The 16,643-nt window shown below is 42.9% G+C and overlaps 1 protein-coding gene across 1 annotated transcript in view; it reads left to right on the plus strand.

Annotated features, from left to right (window-relative positions):
- ASNS (asparagine synthetase (glutamine-hydrolyzing)) overlaps positions 1-16,643 on the plus strand; it is a 299,686-nt gene that overhangs the window by 163,755 nt on the left and 119,288 nt on the right. Inside the window, exon 10 of the mRNA XM_069648540.1 lies at positions 14,663-14,744. Within this exon, the coding sequence (XP_069504641.1) occupies positions 14,663-14,744 (82 nt within the window). The remainder of the gene's footprint in view (positions 1-14,662; positions 14,745-16,643) is intronic.

Here is a 16,643-nt window from a genome sequence, read left to right on the forward strand (position 1 = left end):
CCATCAGCAATTAACTCGAACAAACTCCATCTGTATCTAACCCCATTCTCCAACAGCGACTACCAGCAACTACCAAGAACTACAGCAACTACGGGCAACAACCAGCAACTAACACTCGCATCTCTCTTCAGATCTGCTTATACTACTCCAATGACGCACTCATTTCTCCATGGTTACTTACATTCTCTAAGCTAAGAATGTCTATTCTATATCAGAATATAGCAATGCCTGCCAGTCTGTGTTATGCGTGTACTTTCACTTTGTGTTCTAGTCACTACGTTCTGTGCCAAAGTGACATAGGACATCATATCTCTGCCTTGGCCTACTGTGTGCGGTGCCTGTAAAACACCCATCTAATTCCCTCCATTTCTCCATTCACTCCACTGTTGGCATCACAAAATCCCTCTCTCTGACAGAGAATAGGCCATCTCTCCTCATGCAAAAAGCACTCTCCCATCTCCCCATGTCGCTCCCTCCATGGCCCCAACCTTTGCTGTCTCCGCGGCACAGAGCTCAAGCTGATGCTGATAAGCCTCATTTGCTCTATCTGTCTGCCGGCCGAGCGACTGTTTACGAATTCCTTCTTTCAGTGTACCATAACATCTCCGCACTGCCGCGGCACAAACAACTTCTGTGTGTCTCCATCAGAAAGGACTTTCATAGGCCTCATGCTAAATTCTTCCTAGCGTTTACGCTTTCTTCTCGCAATGCAAGCGCTAGCTATATGCAAACTCATTCTAAGTGCACACTCAACATGCATAAATACATACATGACAGTCTCTCCATGTGTCTCTACTAAGCATAACAATGTGTCATCATGCTAAATGGCTCTTCATGTCATTTTCAGGCCTCAGTCGTTCTCTCTAGTGCAAACAGTATGTGTCTCTCTCAGCCTAAGCGCTATTTCTAATGCATAATACATGACATCGTCTCTACATGTCATGACGCAAATATACCGTGTCTCTAAAGCACTACATGGCACTTCAAATACAACAGTACAAGTGTCATTCTATTGCAAACTCTGGTGTCTAGCATGTTTCTCTCCTAATGGCAAGCGCTATAATGCAAACATATCATTGTAAAAGCATCTCTTTCTGTTATATATGGCAATACCATAACTAGCAAACCCTTCATACAACAGGGCCTATTTCTCTCTTCAAATGCATAATGCAAATGGATAATGCAAATAAAAGTGGCAGTCTAATATGTGGATAATATAATGATGCTACTTCTTCATGTACTACTAAACAGGATGCAATAATGGATAACTAAACATAATGCAATCATTCCTGAAGGGATAATAATAAATAATGGTTCTCTAACAATGGGTAATAATGGGTAGTGATTCTGTAACAAAGAGAACTGATTCTCTTTTTATTCTCTAATGATAACAATTCCAGGCTCGGTTCCACAGAGCTTTCCGGCCGACTTGGAAATCACGCTCAGAAACCCAGGCGAGTTTGGTAGCCACGAGCCCCAAAATGTAACCGAAGATCAATTAGAACATACAACAATAGACAAAGACGGTGCATTAATGACCGCAACTCCACCTTCAAACAAAGCCAAAAAGCAGGATAATCTAATAATAACAACGCCCACAGAAGTACACAAATCGCCGAATGCAATAGATTAGACTTGGCTTTCGCCAAGGTCGTAATAGAGGTGGAAGTCGGTCTCCATGCAAAATTTCCACCTGAACACACCACGATTGAACTTTTAACTGGCCTATCTCCAGTTGACAAAGAGGGAGGCCAAACAGGTAAAGCCGCAGAGACGGTAACATCACCTTACCTGATAAAACTCCCAAGCAACGAGCTATATGCACCCAAAAGAGCAAAAGCAATTGACATTTTTAAAAATAAATCTCTGTGCAAAAGCAAAGGAAGAGAGACATCGGAAACATCGAACATTGGAACTCAGCAAAGAAAACATTGTGCTAAAACCAAAAAGGCAGACTGTGGAAAAACAGCCTTTCTGAATCCTTTAATGTCGCACGCATTGAAAGGCTGACAAAACTCTTGGAAATCCACACGCAGATGGTCCAGTACAATTGGAAGTCAGCCCAGCGAAAGAGTCGAGCACAGCCCACCAAGAACACGGAAATCCGGCAACCCCGATTCATCCTTCATCGAGAGCGACGGAGCCACGGAAGGAAATCTCCAAACAATCCTCTTCAAATTCCGACCCTACAAACATCAGAAACGGGGTAAAGGTAGATGTAGTAACTGAACCAGACTTGCAAAAAATGAAAAACCCAGTCATGGCGGCCCCTCAAAACAAAGGACGGAAAACAGAGATCACTCCCAACCCTTGATAAATAATTGGTCGAAAATAGACTTAAGAGAGATATCAATTCAAGCACAAACCTACGAAACTGAATCAAGGGGTAAACGACCATCACTACCAAAAAGAAGACCCTACGCCAGTAAAAAAACAGAAGGTCGAGTGAAATCTTTGCAAGCACCCATAAAGATTCACCAGGAAAAAAAACAGACTTATGAACAGTTATATCAGCAATAACTATTGGTCTGGCACCTTTTGTTAAGCTGTACGAATCGATAAACGACACGATGAAAGACTCACTCACACTAGCAGCCATGACCAATTCAAAAGTAATCTTTGTAGAGGGATATATAACGGCTTTGGAACAAAAAAACGCTGATCAGGAACAATATTGGAACTCAAGATTTGCACTACTAGAAGAGCAAATCAAACTAAGAAACTTGTCAAATGCTTTGCCAGCGCACCAAGCAAGGACATCAACAGAAACACAAACACTGCTTGAGGGACGTGTCATTGAACATACTGACCCGGTGGAAAGCACCGCCAACCCCTCTCAAAGACATGTTGAGATGATTCAAACACCAATGACAATAGTGCCAGGAGTACAACTGCAGGAGATTTTGAAAGCCCTAGACAGGCTGCTCACAAAAAACAACCTTAAAAAATTCCAGCAATATTTAAACTATCAAAACCATTGTGAAAACCCAAACAAAAGTGACAATGACTCAACCACTGAGTCGGAAATCTACCCCTAAAGAAATTCAACAGATGGAGCCAGATATAATCGAGTTGGATAAATCACTGGCAACGCCTAAAGACTTCATGGACAACTTTTCATTAATGAACTTAACCGTTCACAGTGACCAAGCTGAAGATATGGACATATCCCTCAATTTATCACAGACCTTGGAGCCAGTGCCAAACGTAGAGCCACCATCTAGTGCTTCCAAAGAAAAAAAGAAGCCGGAGGCGAGCTCCACCCTTTGCACAAAACTTCATCTGAACCAAACATCAAGGGACCCAAATCCGCTGGCGTATAGGGGGAAATCTAACCCGACCTCACCAACCAAGAAGAGCAAAAAGTCTGAGCCACACAAGTTCTGTGACTCTGTACCTGAGACTGAGGTGAAAAAGACAAGCAGCCAACCAGACAAACAAAAGCAAAAATGACATGTCCCTACGTCATCACAGCAACCTCGGACCAGCCAAATTCGTATTTTCAAGATGGAGCAACTGGCACTGGGGAAAAACTACCTGGTTTTAAACAGAAAATCAGTTCTAAAAATACTAACCAAAGTATCGAAGGTGCAAACATTGAAGACTGCAGATTTCATCCTGATTGAGCCATATCATAGGGAAAAAAAAGCAAAAGCATCCATATAAAAACATCAGCGCTGCAGGAAATCAAAGAAGAAGTCTTTACAGATCTTGAGCAACTGGGTTTCGGTTTATCGGAAATACCAAATTCTCCAGCATCGCCCAGTAAAGCTCTGGTGTCAAAATATATGGAAGGACCACGCTCCCACTTCAGATCTAGAACAGAAGACCTCTACAAAAACAAAAGATGGGACAGCCATCAGGAAGAGGGCGGACAATGACGACCGAGACCCCAAGGCGTAGACAGACCACGATACGATAGAGCAAATTATCCAAGAAACAAAAATTGGGAAAACACCAAAAGAAAAAGATTTAGATCAGATAGAAATTACGCACTTGACAAACTTCCAAACGAAAGCTCAGAGTTGACTCAAAACAAAGAACATGCGCCGGCAGGACCATGGAAATGGCTGAAAAAAAGTTCTGAACCCAAATCAAACAAACTAGCAACGAACCATAGCAGAGTCGCAGTCAACAGGTCAGTCTTACCAACACATTGACCAGGATACATCTAAAGTACTAAAAATGTGCTTGTGGAACACGAGGGGACATGAACATTTAACAAACCTAGAGACACAAGATCTAGGTTTATTTGATATAATTTGTCTCCAAGAGACGTGGCTACTGGAAAAGCCTGCTCTAGACGGATCCGAAACACAAATATCACCAGCGGTAAAAGGCATTCTAGGCCACCCTTCTTCACGTTTGTTAACAGCAGTCCACGCTGGGTCAGGCCTCACCATCAAAAAGAAGGTGGTGGAGGCCTATGGAATCTTAGCACTCTTAACCTCTTGGTGTCACCCAAAAATGGGTCACATGGGTGAAACGGAAACAAATTTAGCTATTATCAACCTTTATTGGAATACCCAAAGAGTGAACAACTCAGACTTCTGTGACACAGTGATCAAAACAATCGACAACTTTGTAACTGAACTAGGAACCAACCAGATTATCATCTGTGGCGACTTAAATGCTAAGTGCAAAATATCTGCCAGGAGTACTACAACCGCAGCGGCTGCTGAAAGAGGCATGCTTTGGACGAACCTTATGGATGCAAGAAACTTCCACAACATTGCAGCACTTCGAGGACACCAGCCAGCCATTCCAACTTGGGAACGAGCAGACTCAACAGCCACTTTAGATTACATTTTTAGATTACATTTTTATTTTTGGCTCATGCCCTACTACCATACATTGACTCTTTTGAAGTCTACAGGACAAAAGAAAGTGACCATAATTTGGTAGCTATGTCATGGAAAACCCTAACTCCTCAAAAAGAACTCTACAAAACAAGCATAGAATCCACTACTATTCAGTCTCGCCTTAGACTAACGGTGGCTAACATAAGAGACATAACAAACAAATACACTCTAGATAAATGAAACAACACCGAAACCTCAGCCAGACCAACCTACTTGCCACTCCTTCTAAGTTACAGAATAAAACACAGGAAACAGCATAAAGAAAAATGGAATCCACGAGTATGACAAAATGCTAGTACAAAAAAGACGAGAGCTAAGAAAACTTAGGTGAACTAGTAGACCCTCTGACCTGGATAACCAAAAAAACATCCTGAAGGAGGCAACAAGGAGATACAAATCTTGGCTAAAGCAGCACAAAGAAACCATGTATCAAAATGATGCAGAATAAATGCTAAAAGTACTAACATCAAAAGCTCGAGAGATTTTTGGGCTTTGATAAAGAAAAAAGAACTGCATATGGATAACCATTTGATAAACTCAGTACCTGAAACTGACTGGCCAAGACTCTTCTCGAAACAATTTGCCCCTTTGGCACCCACAACAAACAAGCTTATGTTCCCCGAAGACTCAACTTGGGTGGACCTAACAGACTGTGAAGACATCCTAAGAACGATTTCCAAACTTAAATCATCTTGAGCCCCCGGCCCAGATGGCTTAACCAACATAGACCTGAAACACCACCCCTCAGAATGGTCTTCTCTTATAAATAAAATCTTGGAGCAACGCAAATCCACAAAAGAAATTCCTAAAACATGGACCGAAGCGGTGGTGGTCCCCATCTTTAAAAAAGGAAACAGAGATGATCCAGCTAACTACCGCCCAATCGCTCTACTCGACATCATGGGCAACATTTTTGCAACCCTCCTTTTGGCGAGATTCCAAAAATGGGCAAGAACATGACCTTGTTCAGATCCACTGCAAACAGGCTTTTTGAAGAACGCTAGCACCAGCGTAAACATCATGATTCTGAATATTATAAAAGACAACATCAAGATGGGTGCGTCAAGAGTATTTTTTGTGTTCATAGATTTGTCACAAGCGTTCAACAAAATTAGCCGACCAAAACTATGGAACAAGTTAATCAACTGGAAGTGCCCAATGTAAATCTTGGAGCCGGTGATTGCACTCCACAATGACACTAACATTCGGGTCCAACTTAGCCAGCAGGGCTGACTATCAGACCAGATCAAATTTTAACGTGGAGTGAAACAAGGCTGTCCACCAGCCCCAGCTCTTTTTATCGCTTTCTTGGGTGACTTCCAATATACTGAATCAACAGTCCAATTATTTCCACCAAAAATCTGCAACAAACCAATACCAAGAATTCTTTATGCTGATGATCTGACCCTTATGAATCAAACACAAATTGGCCTCCAACGCCAACTACCCAACTTGGCCAATTATACAAGAGACAGCGACTTGGAGATCATCACATCAAAAACAAAAATTCTGATAATGGAAAAAAACTGTACCAAAATCAGGGAAAAATGTCACCGGTCACTTAACAACATAAAGTTCGAGGTAGTACCATCAAGTACCTGGGAACAATGGTGGACTCTTCTAAAACCGAAAAGGCGACGCAACTGGCACTGTGGAACAAAATTAAAACCTTGACCTCTCAAACGAGAGGTGTTGATAAGAAATATGGGAAATTCTCTTTTTTACCGGCAATTCAATTCTATAAATTGAAAGTTGTGCCCTCTTTGATCTATGGAATGGATGCAGCACTAAACATCCAAGCAACCATCTGGCCGAAGCTTGAGGGCTATCTTTGGAAATCTGTTCTGAGGCTCCCAAAATCAACCTCCATATCAGCAATTAGGCGAGAATTAGGCCTTCTATCCTTAGCTGCATCAGTCGGTCAAAGCCGAATAGAGCTGCTTAGAAAAATCATAATGCCAGAGAGTCTTCCCATTTATAAGATTATCCACTTGGAACTCCAGCAAGGCCGATGTAAAGCACTGAATATCTCGGAACAGAACTTCAAGAGAAAGCTGACAGAATTAGCTTGTACCCAAGAGGACTTGGTCTACAATCCTGAAAGAGTAAAAACAAAAATTGGACTTTAAGACTGGATTAAAACATGTGAAAGTTCAACAGCAAATAGATTATTGATGCACTTGCCTCCGACGACGAACAAACTGAAATTACCACTGGCTTACTGCTTAAAATTCCCAAACAAGCATTCTGAAAAATTCTTCATGAGAGTCAGGCTAAATTTGCTACCAACACAAGAAATTGGGGCTATTCGATCTTTAGCAACCTCTAACATCTGCAGATTATGCGCCTAAGACTCAATGGTGGAATCAGTAAGACATCTGTTGTTGAAATATCAAAAAACTGTCTACCTGCATGAAGCCTTTCTACTACCGCTCTTTGGTGATACCACTCTCAGAGACGAAGAGACGTGGTGGCGCCGCCTAATTGCAGGTGAAAAATCCAGATGGACAATAGTAACAGTAAAGATGCTAGAAGCTGCGATGAAAATGGCTACAGAGATCCAAAATGTTTGATCTAAGGATCCAGTTCTGATGTGCCCAGACTTAACAGACTTAACATGTCCAACATACTTCCACCTAAATAGTTACGAACCCGCAAACATCTACGGCCGGATTCTGTACAAATGAAAAATTGAATCCTGCACAAACGAAAAATCTTGTTAAAATCTTTTTTCTTTGAGTATAAACAAGTAAAATAAAAATAGAAAAACGTACTGATCCTTCTCTGGCCTTGTAAACAACCTTTTGAATTTATTTCCCTATTTAATTTAAAAATAACAGATTATTTCCTATGCATATACAATAAACAGCTCGTTTATTTTTGTTTTCTTTAAACTATAACTTTTCTAGTTTAATCTTCACGCTGTGATCCTGTCTCTTTATATGATTTTCGTGTGTTTATCTTAATTCATTTTTAGTTTGGCTGTTAGGTGGCTCTGCAGCCCCACCTATAAGCCAAAACTATTGTAAGGATGGAGATGAAATGTGAAGCTATTGACTAGCCAGAACCAAACAATTCCTATGGCGATTTATGCCCAGCTCCTGTTCCTACCCGGCTAAAACACCCGGCTGAAACACATCCTCCTACATAGCTGTCTTTCTCAAACATCAAACTTTGCTCTGCCAATATAAATTCTAAGCTGTCTGCTGGTAGTTAATGACTTATTCCAGCTGTAAAATGTGCTACTAGTGTAATAACAACTCTTGCCCAAATGTGCCTTCTGCCCATTGATTTATAGCTGTTGCTTGCACTGAAGTCTTGTTAAGTGTTGTTAAAAACAAGCATTGACAAAGCCAACAGTTTTATCTGAATTTCTCAGACTACTTACTCCTGACATAAGGCAGCATGAGGGCTGTAAGATCATGTAATTTCATTTGACTATTAAATAAAGCTAGATTCCCCACCCTAAAATGCGCTGATTCAGATATGTTTTCTGGGTACAAGAACATGTTCTGATTTGTGATTTCTTATGAGCAGCTTTGAACCAGCTGTGCCTATAAACATTTTATTGGGTTGATGTATTCTTGACATTTAACCATTTATTAAGTGGCTACCATGTTCTTTCTCAATAAATGAGTTGTATTCGATGAAATATCTAACTGTCTTATTCTCTCATGACCTTTGCTACATGAATACCTATTGATCCTAAATGTTTGTGGACGATGGGTAAGAAAAGCCACGATATTGTTTTTCAAAAGAACATTATTCAAGTGTGCCTAGGTTTGTAACTGTGCTAACTCCAACATTTGCACAGTGCAGTTTTGAAAAGGTAAATATTTTCACGTCCTTGATTATTTCATAGTTTCATGCAAATGTGTTTTTTTCTGTTTGTTGTGTGCTCCATTCCTAGGTTGTCCAAGCCTACACACACAGTTCTCTGTGATTGCTTTTTGATTGTCCACATGCCATATCCTTTTATTCTCCATAACCTTTCCTGAAATATTTACAGTGACTCCTTTTATTTTCGGTTTACCCTATTTTAGAGACTGAAGTGGGGACTGGAGGGGGAAAGTGGCTAGAGGAAATCACAATACACCGCCATAACTATTGGTTCAAAGAGGGATGGAAATGAAAAGGGTTTCTTGAAATACATTTGAGATCACTGATAACAGTGTTGTCAAAGCTCAAGTGTTTAACTCTTGTGACGTGGCAGGGAGGCAGGAATCACAGAGCTCTCAAGTTTCCTGTGGCTGTGTGTGAGAAGGCTATCTGGTCCTGTTGTTGCTTGGAATTCTGGGACTTGCAGTTTTCCTGAATTTCAAATGGGAAAACAAATGAAAATCCCAGGATTCAAAGAGACACAAATAGGAGTGGATGACCTTCTCATGCATGGACACTTCAATCTTGAGAGTTCTGGAATGACACGTTCAAAAAGCATAATAATGAGATAAAAGGATAAGGGTAAGATTCACAACACATTGTTCAGTTTTGACAATTAGGTTGCGCTTTAAGTGCTGCCTGTAAGCAGCACCTATTGCCATCGAAGTAAAGCTAGGAGAGAGATGGGGGTCAGGGGAGGAAACCCATGATGTGGGTATTTGTGGATTTATATCCACCCCTTTACCACCTATATCCCCACTAGTCCCTGTGACCATTCCCAACTACTACCTGCATAAAAGCATTCTAAAACACCCTTTGCCCAGGATCTTTTTAAGTTAGCGCTGTGCTTTTAAGGGGTAGCTTATGTTATTTCTAAGCCGTCTTTTGTAAGGTAAGGACATATTTGCAACAATAAAGCAGCTCCTGATTTAAGAAACATGTCTTAACCAACTGTGCCTTGAGGCACTTGAAATATAACCAATATGGGTGTACTTGCATATCTTCTTTGCACTCAATTCCAGTTAATTACAAGCATTGGCAAAATCAATAGTTTTAATCTTGTATAGGCATTAGATAGGCCCTGGCATAATATACCAAAGTGCTTACACCATTTGCCAGATGTTGCCTTCTTATGGCCAAATAGTACCATTATTGCAGTGGCTATAAAATGCCTTTCCCATGCCTACATAAAATCCAAAACGGTTGGCTTTGCCAACACTAGTTTGTTCAGCGCTCAAATATATTGACTGGTCCTCTCGCTATAGAAAGTGGGGGAAAAATACACTTAGGGTGTAGATTACGCAGCACCCCTATTTATCTCCATAAATGAACCTCTCCTGCGCCTAATTTGTTGGTAACACTCAACGAATGACACCCAACTCATTTTCAGGCTTCCCTCGGCCACCTCTTCTCCTTCTCCGCTCATCTCTGATTGCCTGTCTGCAACCAATGATCTCTGCCTAAATGCCAGAGAGATGGAGATCCTCCTCATCAGCACCTTCACCCCCCCTTTCCCGTTACTCTCTGGCCGGCCTCCCTTGGTCCTCCTCTCCCCACTTGCGAGGCTAAGAACCTCTGGGTCATCTTCAACTCCATGCTGTCCTTTTCTTCCCACATCGCTGATGTCTCTAAAAAGTCAAACTTCCAACTGCACCTCCTCAGAGGTATTCTGCCTTTCCTCTCCTTCCCCCAGAAGATCACTGTCTCTCGAGCCCTGGGTCTCTCTAGATTGGATTACTGTAAGAGCCTCTTTTTAAATATACCTGCTTCTACTCTCCGCCCTCTGCAACTCATCCAGAATAGGACTGTGAGACTTGTTCTTGGCCTCAAGCCCTGGAATCGAATCTCTCCAGCCCAGAAATCTCTTTATTGGCTGCAAGGATACGATTTAAGACCCTTTGCATTGTCCACAAGGCTTTCTGGTGTCTGGGTCCAAAATACCTTCAACTCTCCCTCTGCAAATACCTTCCCTCTCGAGCTCTTCTCTCCTCCGCCTCCAAATCTCTCAGGGTCAGTCGTTTCTCAAAGAAACGAGGGTGGGGTAGATCTCTATCTTCGGCTGGGGCCTCCCTCTGGAACAGCCTCCCTGCCACTCTGAATATTGAGGAGTACCATCTCCAGTTCCGGAAGCACCTCCAGGCCTTCTTCTTTGCTTCTGCCTTCTCTCCTCCTCTCCCGTGCTGATCTGTTCTGCTTTGGCACCGTGCACCTGGCCACCCTCTGTCCTCCGGGCCCGGGTACCTGCTCACCCTGCCTCCCTCCCGCACTGCCTCTGGTCTGCCCCTTGCACTGGGGTCTGTATCTGTACCCATACAGCCCCCCCCTTTTTCTTCCTGCACTTATCACACCTACCCTGTCTGCTGCCTTAAACCTAGCACTTGCAAATTGCTGGCTGCACTACCACATTTTGTTGCCTTTATTATTTATTTATTGTTATTTATCTGTTTCTCCTCTGCTTCACACTTTCCACTTCTCCCCCTTCCATGCACTTTTCCCCCTCACCCTCTCCCATGCACTTGCACGTTCTCAATGTCACTGGGCCTAGTAAGATCGCTGTTTTGTTCTCCCATGTTCCCCTCCCTTGCCTTGTCGCGCTCTGAAACACTCAATATCAATATCTTGTGACTCTTCCTTTGTCGTTGCTGATTTGACTTTCGCGTCTGACTGCGGCCCGTTAACAGTCTGCACGTTTCATTTGGTCAAATATTGAGACCGTTTTTTTTGGGATTTTCTGTCGTGAAAGGTGTCTTTTTATTTTCCTTTGGGTGATTGGATTGTGTTAGCTTCACTTTCTTAAGCGCTGGTGGATGCGCCACATTGTTTTTAACCTGCAGGTTGCCTGAGTGATCCGCTGTTTTATCAGGTTTTGAGTGCTTGAATTATTTTTGGCTCACTTGGGGGAGCAATACCGTTGGTTTAATATTTTCATCAGTGGCTGCTTACCCTCCGTCCTCCTTGGTTCATCTGTTTTGGAAGTAGGTCTATCCTTGATCTCTTTAGGTGGAGTTGATTGTCCATGTTGGTCTTTCACTCTGGACTTTGTAGATGTTGAGCAATCTTTCTCCTAAAATGTTTTTTTGATTGCTTTCAGTTGTTTCTTTGTTTGCGTTCCTGTATTTATTGATCTTGCTTTAAACTGAAATGCAGTAATTTGAGGAGGGCCTTGTAAATTATCAGGACCCTGGATGTCTAGTGTCATTGTGCCCTGGTCTCTCGTGTTGGACTTCCAGGCTTCTGCAGCCATGATGTATCCTTCTCGGTGCGTCAGCTTGGTGTGCATAAGCGCCGTCATTGATGTGCAATCCTTAATAGTCTCATTGAGAGACTCATAAAGTGTCCCGAAAGGTGCCAGTGCAATTGTGACCACTGACATAATTGCAAAGATGTCCAGTTTTTTATTTGGAGAGTTTTTTTTTCAGTTACCTGTGAAATGTCACTTTTTATTTTTTTCTTTAGTGAGGTCGGTGAGGGAATCGTTTGGGGTTGGGTTCGAGGAGCATTTACAATCAGTCCCTCCCCAGATTTAACCGAGTTTGATTTTAGATGGAATTTTAGCTCTGTCGAATTTGTAAGTCTGTTGTCTTGGTTGCTCTAGAGTTTATTTTCATCCAATCTGTCTCTGTTTGAGTCGCCACCAAGTTTGAGTTGAGGTGAGGTAGATGTGAGTTTGTTTCTCCACCAATCGGTTTTCAGTTGGGAGCTTTGGTTCAATATGAATCGAAGTTGATTGAGCATCCTTGAGCAAGGTGGACGGTGCCAACCCTGTAGTCTGCGATGTTGCTGCAATTTCTAGTGAGGCTTTGTTAAGACTGGTCGTCAAGAGTCTTGTGTTGACCATAGTGCCATCTCATTGGTCCAACACCCCAGGCATTTAGGCATGAAAGTAAGGCCGTGTTAGGATGATCTGTCATTTTTAAGTGTCGTAATAGAAGTGTTTGGAGTTCTTGATTCTAACCCCTCCAGGATTTCGGGCATCCGACAGTTCACATGATGTTGAAGACGAGACTTTGTCCAACTTGTTAAAGAATCTCCCAATGGGGTTATTGTTGTAATACTTTGCAGAAGTTGGTTTCCTGCACTGATTCGGTTTGTATGTTTTCAATAATGTGATTGCTTTTTTGTTTGGATCGCTTGTTGTTATTGAGTTTTGGGTTGTTGGTTGTGTTATTGCACTCTTTTCGCTCTCTTTATGCCTTTTCTGGAGGGATTCCACCGTTTAATTTAATCTCTGTTGATGCAGTGTTTGTGCCAGCATTAGATCATGGAATAAGGGGGTTTTCAATATTTTTGTGTAAGAGGGCCCTTTGTATGATCTGGTTTGTCAAATTAGACGTAGTTAAAAGGTTCACCTCTTGTCCCCCCTGGTGTTCTCTCAACACGTTTGTCTCATCCAGGTCTGTGTCATATGCACTGCCCTCAATTGTATAAATGGTGTCATTGTAATTTGAGTCGTTCAGTTCAGGCTGCGGACTAGGCAGGTCTTCCTTGGCTATGACTGGATGAATTTCACTTTGTATAAACAAAGGCTGAGTCATCTTCTGAATATTTGGCGTCATTACAAAGTACAGTTGGGTGTTTCCAATATTCTCTTTCCCTGTGGATAAGGAGATGTGTTGTTCGCTTGCTACATTGTCGATGTTGATTTTGATATTATCCTCTGTATTTAATGACGGGCAAAGCTTTGGAATCAGTATTGCTTTCCTGCCTCCTTCAAGAGGCTCCCGAATGGGTACGTTTCCAATGGAGCCGTCATTCTCAATCCACTGTTGTGGGCCAGACGTCCTCACCTTGGTCAGGCTACTAGCATTCAGACCGCCAGCGTTAACCCTCCCCTGCTCCCCCGCCTCACACTTGCTCTCAGCCAACCGTGACGCTGGCTCCAGCGAAGAAAGTGCCGGCTGCAGCGCCTCCCTCTCATGCGCGCTGCAGGACTCAAGCTGCTCGAGGCGGGGGGGCGATCCCGCGGCAGTAATTAGCTTATGCGGCGACTGCAGCGGGGAATAGAGTGTGAGTACTCACGCTTAGAAGTTTCTCTCTTACCTTTTAGAGGTTGATCTTGGTCGAGTGACGAGGTGCTTCTCGATCTACTTCTCCGTGTGGATGCGTCAGGGCAGGGCTCCATGTGCAGTTTTGTTTGTTGATTAGGATCCAGGCACTCCTCGCCCATGTAGCGCCCGCTCCAGAGATGTTTACCCTCTGCAGCTGCTGCAGCCATCGCACCCGTCACAGCCGGACTGCCAGACTGCACCTCAGCAGCAGCTCTGCGGCTGCTCTGCGGCCCAGAGAAGGATTTGAAAGGTCTGCCTTCCGAAAATAGTAGACAGTGCAGAAAGACTGGAACAGGAACGTAGAGTCAATACTGCCAGACTGCTGTTGTAGTTTTGTATTCCTTTGCTCAGCACTTTCCTTTTTCTCCCCTCCCACTTGCACTTTCCCCCCTTCCCTGTCCCCTGCACTTGCGCATTCTCAATGTCACTGGGGCTAGTAAGATCATTGTTTTTGTTCTCCCTTGTTCCCCTCCCTTGCCTCGTTGCGCTCTGAATCACGTGTGAATGAGCGCGATACAAATAAAATATCAATATCAATTAACATGTTTAGATGATGGGGTCCTGGTCAGATTTGGCTTGAAAAGATTATTCTTGTGTTTAATCGATTCTGCAGCAAATGATATTGTGTTTATTGATTGTGCATTTTTACATAACAATCGTTTTAGAAAGATTACTTTTGCTCTAGCATCGCTGTCTTTGTTGGCGTTTGCAGAACAATCATGATAAGATAGAGCATCCTAACAAATAGATTTTATTTATTTATGCGCAGGAACGTGCTTGCTCAAAATAGTGTGAAATAAATAAATGCAATAATTGACAGACATTTTGTTTATAATGAAAAATGTGTATTGTCATCATTTTTGTAATTTTTAGCCTAGAATTGAGAGTTCCATTCTTGGATCACCGCTTTACAGCCTATTACCTGTCCCTACCACCGGACCTAAGAATTCCAAAGGTAAGGACCAATATTACCAAGAAATGAAAAGGAAATCAAACACATTTATGTTGGGGGAAGCATATTCACAAATAGTTGTTCTGGGTCTTGCTAGTGGGCCAGGTCACTGGTTGCATTTCTGCAAGTGCCTTGTTTTAATTTGGTTTGCGGATAGTTGGGTTTACATTCCCTGTCTCCAGTTGAGCAGGAATCTTCCCCGTAGAAGGGGTTTTGTGTCCCAGTTTCTTTAAGCACCTGGTGTGGACACTTGGACCAATCTCTCCAGCAATGGAGTTTTCAGCACACAATGCTGGAGGGAGCCAGGAAAAGAGCATTGCAGGTTTTGCAGAAGGATTCCTCCACCAGCAGAGGTAGAGAGTCATCCACAAAAGGACAGGGCGTAGCCAGCACAGCAAGGATCCTCAGGAGTTGCCTAACCAGTTTTACAGGAATGTTGGAGAAGTGCCCCATTTTAAAAAAACGATGCCCGAAAGCCACTTTTGCTGAATGCAGGCATTATTCCTATGGGTGTTCCTTTGCTGTGGCTCGTTTTTACTTGTTGCTGCTTAATGAGCAGAGTGTGGTGTGCACTGGAAGAGACTAAGGGTTGAGAGGCAGCATTTGTAGGTGGGGGCAATGGGCTTGTGTGCACTCTATCATCATGGACTTGAATTGAGGAGGAATGGGATGCAAGGGCGAGGGGGTCTGTGTGGGTCTCACCTGCAAAAATGGAGGAAGAGAAAAAAACAAGGGTCAAAGAGGGGAGAGAAAGGGGGGTTGCAGGGTTTTCCATGAATGGAGGACAAAGAGAGCGGGTTGAAAAGGGAGAAGGTGAAGGGGGTTCATATCTGGTAGGCGGGGCATGGAAAGGACCCTTGGGAGAACACACTCACCATGCTGACATCATCAGCAAAGGGGAACATGCTGCGGGCAGCGTGATCAGAAAATTGAGCCCGGATATAAGAGCACCTGTGGGAAAAGAGCGTATGCCCACTGCATGAAAAGCAAGGGGTGAAAGAGGATTGCAGGAAAAGTGACATGCGTCAGTCTTTCCTCGAACCATTATTGGAAAACAAATAACTCGAAGGGCCTGGGGTTTCCCTAGAAATCCACCACACAAACACATAATTCTTCCCCCAATACACACCAGTGCACCATTCAGTGTTTTCACAGCCATCCATAACTGATGGTTGGCCAACCCTCAGATATTCAGACATAGGCAAAGAGATGTGTGTGTTGTTATGTTGAGGTATGTGAGTAAAACGCATCCAATCTAAATTGGATGTTGTGGAAGTCAGGAAGCTTTTGTGGGTTCTCTAAACAGCCTAAGTAGAATGGATGTTTTTACTGTTCCTCATGAACCCAGCAAAGAAAGTAAAGTCCACAAACTAAATGCCTGGGGTGTTGGACCTTTAAAGCACTTAAGCACCCAAATGACCAGCATATATGGGCATGTGCTGCTAACGCAATAGGAATACAGTATTGTGTAGCCAAAACCTCCCACCAGGCTACTCGCTAATACATTGGGTGAATGAACTCACCCGGGACAAAATACGGTGCTCAATCAGCACCCATATCCTTCTGGCCATATGGACTAACAAGGGTAGGACAGCAAAATAGATTTCCCACTGTAGCTAGATTTCATTTTCATGACCACTAGTAGAATAATAATATCTAAATACCAAGAAAGACAGCAACTAGTTAAGCGGACTCGTAGAGTTGGTTAAAGGACCTCAAAACATGTAATTCTGCCCCAAAGGTTCCAGAGGGTAGGAACTTGAACAGCATTAACCTCCAATGAATGGCTTAAGGAATATTGCAATGATTAGAAGGGTATACTCAGATGATCCGAAGTGTTCTGATGTCTGGTAGCTGCTTGATCAGTTTCTTGAGGTATACAGGAGCTTGGTAGTGGATTCC

This window comes from Ambystoma mexicanum, chromosome 2q (assembly GCF_040938575.1).
Source record: "Ambystoma mexicanum isolate Mex_15411 chromosome 2q, UKY_AmexF1_1, whole genome shotgun sequence".
In the NCBI taxonomy this organism is placed as follows: Eukaryota; Metazoa; Chordata; class Amphibia; order Caudata; family Ambystomatidae; genus Ambystoma; species Ambystoma mexicanum.